This window comes from Lepus europaeus, unplaced genomic scaffold (assembly GCF_033115175.1).
Source record: "Lepus europaeus isolate LE1 unplaced genomic scaffold, mLepTim1.pri SCAFFOLD_541, whole genome shotgun sequence".
NCBI lineage: Eukaryota > Metazoa > Chordata > Mammalia > Lagomorpha > Leporidae > Lepus > Lepus europaeus.
Window position 1 is genome coordinate 46,539 of NW_026909419.1, and position 8,488 is coordinate 55,026.

An 8,488-nucleotide genomic window follows, 5' to 3' on the forward strand; every position below is an offset into this window, starting at 1 on the left:
TGCAGTCCTTTGAGTGTTTTTTCTGGTTTCACAACTGGTGAATTGTGTTTTGTTTCTTACAGGGAGCTAGCTCATGAGCTGGGGTATCCCTGGGTTGAATACTGGGAATTTCTGGGCTGTTTTGTTGATCTGTCTTCCCAGGACGGCCTGCAAAGACTAGAAGAATATCTTGCTCAGCAGCAATTGGGCAAAAAGGCTCAACAAGAAACAGGTGGAAAAGAAGCCTGCCTCAGAGACAGGGCCCTGGCCTCAGGTGAGCAAGTGCGACTACAGCCAAGGCCGGCGGGGTGGCCTCTCCAGGGCTGACATGACAGTTTAATGTGACACTGGGATACTTCTTGGGCTCACATTCAAGGTGTGTTGCCCGAATCCCACATGCTTCCTTCTGTGCTGTTGCCAAACGACCTCACTGGCTGAGATTGTAACATTTTAGACCTGATGTTTTTTAGGCATTTTTTTCTAAGTACGCTTTATGCTCACATGCACTGCATATGTGCATGCATGACCAGGCAGGCCCGCTGCAGAGCTCTGGGGAGTTTTCATCGGATTCAGGGCCAGGTGCTTCAGGGGCAGTGGTACAAGGATCATGGTGGAAGAGTTAATTTGACTAAACACAACTTGCAAATATCGCAGTGTTTTAAAAATATAGGAAGTTCCTATGTTTATATTTGTAAGACAAAAGTATACCAAAAGTGAAATGTCAGATTTATTTGTTTGAAAGAGTTACAGAGAAAGGCTGGGTGGGGGAGACAGAGAGATCTTCCATCTGCTGGTTCACTCCCTCAGATGGCTACAGTGGCCAGTGCCAGACCAGACAAGCCAGGAGCTTCATCTGGGTCTCCCACATGGGTACAGGGGCCCAAACACTTGGGCCATCCTCTGCTGCTTTCCCAGGTGCATTACCAGGGAGCTGGATCAGAAGTGGAACAGCTGGGACACAAACCAGTGCCCATATGGATGCTGGCATCACAGGCAGCGGTTTACCCTCTACACCACAGCACTGGCCCCAAAGGACATGTCTTTTTTTTTTTTAATATTTTATTCATTTGAAAGGCACAGAGAGAGAGAGAGAGAGGTCTTGCTTCCGCTGATTCACTCCCCAGATGGCTGCAGTGGCCGGAGCTGGGCTGATTCAAAGCCAGGAGCTTCTTCCATGTCTCCCATGTGGGTGCAGGGACCCAAGGACATGGGCCATCTTCTGCTTTCCCAGGACATAACTGGATAGGAAGTGGAGCAGTCAGGACTTGAACCGGCACCACATGGGCTTTACCCACTATGCCACAGCACCAGCCCCAGGACATGTCTTTAAACACACAGTGAGGCACCACTGAAGTCCTAGGAGGGCAAGAGTGCCAGGGTGGGTCCTTGGCCAGCTGTGGTTCAGTTGGCTAATCCTCTGCCTGCGGCGCCAGCACCCCGGGTTCTAGTCCCGGTTGGGGTGCCAAGTACTTGTCCCGGTTGCTCCTCTTCCTGTCCAGCTCTCTGCTGTGCCTGGGAAGGTAGTGGAGGATGGTCCAAGTGCTTGGGTCCCTGCACCCGCATGGGAGACTGGGAGGAAGTACCTGGCTCCTGGCTTCGGATCGGCACAGCGCTGGCTGTAGCGGCCATTAGGGGATTGAACCAACGGAAAGAAGACCTTTCTCTCTGTCTCTCTCACTGTCTATAACTCTACCTGTCAAATTAAAAAAAAGTAAGAGTGGCAGGGTAGGGTGTATGGCCATGTTGTGCAGTGTCTGGGAACAGTCTCCCTGGAGAGCATTGGAACAGTGAGAACACATGGCTCACCCCTTCTGCGGTGAAGAGTAGTCAAATATATTGTTCCCCTATGCAGGATTAAAAGTCATGCTTTTAAGGGCCGGCGCCATGGCTCAACAGGCTAATCCTCTGCCTTGTGGTGCCGGCATACCGGGTTCTAGTCCCAGGCGGGGCGCCGGATTCTGTCCCAGTTGCCCCTCTTCCAGGCCAGCTCTCTGCTGTGGCCAGGGAGTGCAGTGGAAGATGGCCCAAGTCCTTGGGCCCTGCACCCACATGGGAGACCAGGAGAAGCACCTGGCTCCTGCCTTGGGATCAGCGCGATGCGCCGGCCGCAGTGTGCCGGCCGCAGCAGCCATTGGAGGGTGAACGAACGGAAAAGGAAGACCTTTCTGTCTCTCTCACTGTCTACTCTGCCTGTCAAAAAAAAAAAAAAGCCGGCGCCGCAGCTCACTAGGCTAATCCTCCGCCTTGCGGCACCGGCACACCGGGTTCTAGTCCCGGTCAGGGCACCGATCCTGTCCCGGTTGCCCCTCTTCCAGGCCAGCTCTCTGCTGTGGCCAGGGAGTGCAGAGGAGGATGGCCCAAGTCCTTGGGCCCTGCACCCCATAGGAGACCAGGAGAAGCACCTGGCTCCTGCCTTCGGATCAGCGTGGTACGCCAGCCGCAGCGCGCCAACCGCGGCGGCCATTGGAGGGTGAACCAACGGCAAAAGGAAGACCTTTCTCTCTGTCTCTCTCTCACTGTCCACTCTGCCTGTCAAAAAAAAAAAAAAAGTCATGCTTTTAAAGAAAAATGATAGGAAGAAAGGCATACAGTGAACAACAAATGATGAGGAACAAAGTCTACAGTTAATGGGAGAAAAACCCAAAATGACTTAAATTTCCTAGATATCTTTATGTGGAAGAAAACACAAGGTACCCATAAACAGAAGAAAAAAAATCTAAAAATAAAAATAGACAGTGAGTTGGAGGGGAGTGGCACTGGGTTCCCAGGCCCTTCTCCCTGCGGTGGTGCCTGGCTCTCACCTTCTGGGCACAGCTGCAGGCTGCATCCAGGGGAGCCGCCACTGTGAGCTAAACTCATATTCTTCCTGGAGAGGAATTTGAACCGTGGTCCAGTGGCCACCCATTGACACATCACCTTCATTTCAGAAAGAAAACTAGCAAATACGACCTGCTGAAATAAAATTAAAAGTGATCTAGCAAAAACCTGCCAGTACATGCAGATTTGGATTGTGCCCAGAATAGAAATTTGAACAGAGAACACATTTAAAACTTTTCTTTACGGGCTAAATTGAGGGGCCTGTGATGTGGCATAGCAGGTAAAGCCGCTGCCTGCAGTGCCAGTATCCCATTTGTTCCTCTTTGTGTCCCGGCTGCTCCACTTCTGATCCAGCTCTCTGCTATGGCCTGGGAAAGCAGTAGAAGATGGCCCAAGTCCTTGGGCTCCTGCACCCATGTGGGAGACCCAAAAGAGGTTCCTGGCTCCTGGCTTCGAATCAGCCCAGTTCCAGCCATTGCAGCCATCTGGGGCGTGAGCCAGTAGATGGAAGACCTCTCTTAATATCTCTCTCTCTCTCTCTCTGCCTCTCTTTCTTTCTCTGTTTAACTCTTGACTTTTAAATAAATACATAAAAATCTTTAAAACAAAAACGGGCTAAATTGAACCATTAGCCCAAAAGTCACCTACTTCACAAGATAGATTCCTTGGGGGTGATGTGGGAAAAATAAAAAATGATCCACATGTACATTAAATTAAGAGTAACACTTTAAAAAAAAAAAGTCACTGTGAATCTGAAATGTGGACTGAAGTGAAGCCCTGGAGTATTACCCTGGAGACGTTTAACCTGCTTTTGCCAAGTGGAGCTCACAAGTGTGTGGCCCCTGGCGTCCTTGAGGTCAGCAGTCATGGAGAGCTGACAGTGAGGTCCAGAGGCCAAGCTGCAGGTGAGGTCTGATGCGTTGATGTTAACGTTGGTTCACTTCCTGAGGGACACATACACAGTGCCAGGGCGTTACGGCCACCTGGGCTTCTGTCGCCAGGCAGGGTGTGTGTGCCCTGTCAGGACAGTGCTGCTCCCAAGGGGTACTTCTGTTTCGCTCATCGAATAAAGAGGTGCAGCAGGCCCATCCCAGTCACCAGGGCGTGCCCGGCCCAGAGCTGTTATTTGTGTGTGCGGTGTTCTACTTGCCTTTTCCCCAGGAGTGACGCAGGTAGTTCTGTATCCTGTAGTCTGAGGTTTGGAATTAAGACTAAGTGGGTGCTTGGGTGCTAGCAGCCGGTCCACGCCTGAGTTCTCCATTGTTGTCCTTGCAGGCAAGGGGCAAAAGGGCAGCAATTCCGTCTCTGTGGGGGCATTTCTAGACGAGGATGAGGAGATGAGCCTGGAAGAAATCAAAAACCGGCAAAACACAGCTCGAAACAGCAGCCCGCTCACCATCAGTGCTTGGGGAGACGCCGTGCGTGGCGCTCTTCCCTCGGAGCCCAAGGCGGCCTTGATCGAAGCCTCAGCCCTGAGTGCTGTCCCCAGCAGCAGAAATGGATTCTTCAGTCCCAGCCCGAGCCCGGGGGGCAGGAGACCAGAGGCCGCCAGCAGAGAGGACGCACTTCTCTCGCCTGTCTCTGACTTGACTGTTGACTTTGACAAGCTGAGTTTGCGAAATCTAGAAAGTAGCTTTTCCAGGACCCCAAAACGATGTATGAAAACCGAAGAAAAGAAGATCCTGACCTCGAGAATGGGTTCAGTAGAAGATGGCTTGCTAGCGTCTCCACCTGCTGCAGACAGACTTGGAAAGAACCAGACAGAGACGGAGAGGGAAATGTCCCTGGAGCCCAGCAGCCCCGGGCATGAGGCCCAGGGCAGGCACACGCCCACGTCCCCCGCTGCCACCAGGCTCTTCCTCTTTGGGTAGGAGTTGATGTCCTGCATGTATGGCGCTGTGGGGCTCCTTTTAAACCTTTCGTCTTCCTGGTTTGAAATCGGGTTCCCTTGAGGTCCTCCCTCTCCTCGTGAGCACCTGTAGCCTCCGGATATACCGGGGTCTGATCGGGATGACTGACGTCCCTGGCTGCAGAACAGTGATTGGGTGTGTCCTGGGAACTTCACCGAGTCCCGATCCGCAGTGCTGCAAGTCCCTGCTTTATAGCACTGGTTGCCCTGAGAGCTGCATGTGAAAGCTGCCTTCCTAGTGGAGACGGCCCTTCTTGACGCCCTGCACACTCACCTGTTAAGGGGTCCTTGCCCACCACCCTTGCAGACCGCCAGTGTCCTCACGAGCTGGTGTTGGTGCCTGGGTTATCTGTGCTTGATCTCTATCATTGATCCTTGCATTTCACGAGGCCAGTGCTGTGATGAGCGGGTTAAGCCGCAGCTTGCGATGCTGGCATACCATGTTGGGGTGCTGGTTCAAGTCCTGGCAGTACTTCCTTTTTTATTTATTTTTTTTTTGTTTTGTTTTGTTTTTGTTTGTGGACTTAATTTATTTGAAAGGAAGAGTTACAGAGAGGCAGAGAGAGAGAAAGAGGTCTTCCATCTGCTGGTTCGCTCCCCAGATGGCTGCAATGGCTGGAGCTGGGCTGATCTGAAGCCAGGAGCCAGGAGCTTCTTCTGGGTCTTCCACGTGGGTACAGGGGCCCAAGGTCTTGGGCCATCTTCTTCTGCTTTCCCAGGCCATAGTAGAGAGCTGGATTGGAAGTGGAGCAGCCGAGACTTGAACCAGCGCCTATATGGGATGCCAGCACTGCAGGGGGCAGCTTTACCTGCTGTGCCACAGCGCTGGCTGCCCCTGTAGTGCTTCTCATCCAGCATCCTGCTAATGTGCCTGGGAAAGCAGCAGATGATGGCCCAAGTATTTGGGCCCCTGCTGCCCATGTAGGAGACTAGGATGGAGCTTCTGGCTCCTGGCTTCAACCTGGTCCCGACCTGGCTGTTTTGGCCATTTGGGGAGTAAGCCACCAGATGGAATCTCGTGCTCTCAGCCTTTCAAATAAATCTACAAATGAAGAAGAGGTTCAGTGATAATTTGGAAGTCTTTGTTTCTAATCAGACATGCTGTTTTCTTGAATGTGTGCATTCTAGAGAGGAGCCATCAAAGCTGGACCGGGATGTTCTGGCAGCTCTGGAACGTGCAGATGTCGACCCTCAGCGCTACCCCGCTGTCCACAGATGGAAGAGCGCTGTCCTGGGCTACTCGCCCTCCGATAGGCAGAGGTATGGGAGGGAGAACCCGCTGTCTGTTGGAAGCGAGCATCTGGAGTGGTCCAGGTCTCACTCCTTGGTAGTCCCACTAATCAGGCTCCCTGAGAGCTCCCCAGGTTGGCACCTGGTACCCCACGGGGTCATGGCTCTTGCACAGAAGAGGTCCCCAAGATGGGGTTAAAGCAGGACAGGACTCACAGAATTGTGTGGGAAATCCAGACCAGCTTTTTACATTTTTATTTGAGGAGAGAAGGAGATACAGAGCTCCCATCTGCAGATTCACTCCCCAGAGGCCCAGCAACCAGGAACTCAATCCAGGTCTCCTGCGTGGGGGCAGGGACCCAACTGCCCAAGCCGTCACCTGTTGCCTCCCAGTGTCCACATGAGCTGGGAGCTGGACTCACAGCGGAGACTGGCACTCAGGCGCTGATAGGGGATCCAGCCAGCGTCCTGACTGCTGTGCCACATGCCCCTGGGCAAGCTGTTCGTCTTCCAAGGCCCAGGTTGGAGGTTCAGAAGATTCTTCCCCGAGCTGCAGTGGTCCCCCCCCCCGGGCTCAGTGCCGGGTCCGCCTCCGCACGTGCCTGTGCTGACCAACCTTTCTTGCTTCCCACAGCTGGCCAAGCCCTGCGCTGAAAGGAAAGCTCAAGGCTCAGCTGCCAGATCTTGGTTATGGCCCCGGCTGCAGCCCTGGGAGAAGCCGTCCTGTTGGGGGCAGCCCCGTGAGGCCTGGCCACGCCGCCCACTCCCCCAGCCTGGGGCGCTACAGCCCTGTACACGGGAGCCACCTCCGCAGGGTGGCGCGGGGGGCCCAGCTTACCGCCACCCCTTAGGGTTGGGCAGCTCTCATTTCCTTCATTTCTAAAGAAGAAGGGTAATATGTTTTATTGGTAAAATTTCACACACACAAAAATATTCCAAGTAATTTATTAATCCTCACTTTGAGGGTAGAATTTCAGAAAACATGAATGTTCTATGTAAAATTTAAATTTTGGATATTTTGGAAGAAGTTAATGAAACATTTTCTGGAAAATGTCAACGTATTAAAGACAAAGACTTTCTGGGTAGCAGTGCCTCGGTTTGAAATGTAGCAGAGAAAAGCGTGTGGAGGCTGCTCCTGGGAGACAGCTGTGTGCAACCAGAAACCCTGAGCGACTGTTCTGGAGGAGGAGGACGCTGGCGGAACTGCTGGCTCGGACAGCCCTGTGACACCCGCCCTCACTCAGCTCGCTGGTCCTTGGCTTCCTGGGGTCCCTTGATGATGGGACAGCCCCTCAGCCAGGTGGCCCTCATCATTTATATGTAAGGGATATTTACAAGTGAGGTCATTAAAACACTGGAATTACTGATAAGAAGACGGAAGTAGCTTTTTTTGTTGGAAAAAGGTTTCCAGCCAGTGGGTGTTGTGCAAGATAGTCCCATAGACTTACCAGCAATAATTACAAGGACTTTATTTTCCACTAGCTCTTGAGCTTTCAGGCTGTTGAATTTCCGGTGTGGTTATTCATTTTGAAATCGTTCCCTGGTTTTGAGATTTACCCTGAGGCCTCTAGCGTGAACTAGCGTACGGCCAGTTTTCTGCCGTGTCTCCCAGCTCTGTTTCAGCTGGGCTGTCCTGTATAAAAGAGCAGTGCAGTTCAGGTTTGCCTTCCAGGTGAGGGTTGGTAGAGGCGGCCTTACCCTTGGCGCGCTCTCAGGAAGCCAACACAGCATCACCAGAGGCTGTCAGGGCTGACTTCCGCCTGGGGGTTACAAGCGCAGATCATATGCAAGTGTTATTTTGTGTTTACTCCAAAATGAAAAACTGTAACACTGCTTTTGCGAACTTGAGTGCCTTTTTAAGTCATTTTCAATTTTTCTGAACTTGCTTTTTGAGAATATGAAATGGTCGTAAGTAGGCATAACTAAGAACTTTTTTATTGGTGTAACCTGTGAATTGAAAGTTGGGTTAAAATGCTTATTTCTTTCACATAAGCAATGGGCTAAGAATACTGGAACCGACACTTAGATTTTCAAATAAAAACTTTGTTACACAGGATGTTTTCATTTGTGTAGCAGTTGAGATCTTACAGAATAGAAACAATGCATTTTAAAGAAAGCATTCTTGTTCTTAAATCAGAATGTGGATATTCAGTTTTGTCAAAAAATCTTAGGATATTGTCTTGTATACTATTGTACATATCGAAAGAAATTAAAGTAGTGTTTTATCCTAATTTTGCAGACTTGGGCTCCTGATGCGTTAGGCCTTCTTTGTTTCTCCATTTGTTGGTGCAGTGGTACTGGCCCTAGTGAGTGTGGGGGTCGTCCTTTTTTTTTTTTTTTTTTTTTTTTAAATTTATTTTTGACAGGCAGAGTGGACAGTAGAGGGAGACAGAGAGAAAGGTCTTCCTTTTTGCCATTGGTTCACCCTCCAATGGCCGCCGCGGTAGCGCGCTGCGGCCGGCGCACCGCGCTGTTCCGATGGCAGGAGCCAGGTGCTTCTCCTGGTCTCCCATGGGGTGCAGGGCCCAAGCACTTGGGCCATCCTCCACTGCC

At 51.5% G+C, this 8,488-nt stretch overlaps 1 protein-coding gene across 4 annotated transcripts in view; it reads left to right on the forward strand.

Moving 5' to 3' along the window:
- The window catches only part of LOC133755506 (ankyrin repeat and LEM domain-containing protein 2-like), a 33,522-nt gene extending 25,385 nt beyond the window's left edge, over window positions 1–8,137 (forward strand). For 2 of the 4 annotated variants that reach the window (XM_062185619.1, XM_062185620.1), the window contains exons 10-13: window positions 63–253; window positions 4,072–4,663; window positions 5,834–5,965; window positions 6,570–8,137. In XM_062185619.1, the coding sequence (XP_062041603.1) occupies window positions 63–253; window positions 4,072–4,663; window positions 5,834–5,965; window positions 6,570–6,786 (1,132 nt within the window). In that variant the 3' untranslated portion in view covers window positions 6,787–8,137. The remainder of the gene's footprint in view (window positions 1–62; window positions 254–4,071; window positions 4,664–5,833; window positions 5,966–6,569) is intronic. The other 2 variants (XM_062185621.1, XM_062185622.1) reach the window with 2 other exon arrangements.
- Window positions 8,138–8,488: the final 351 nt, after the last annotated feature.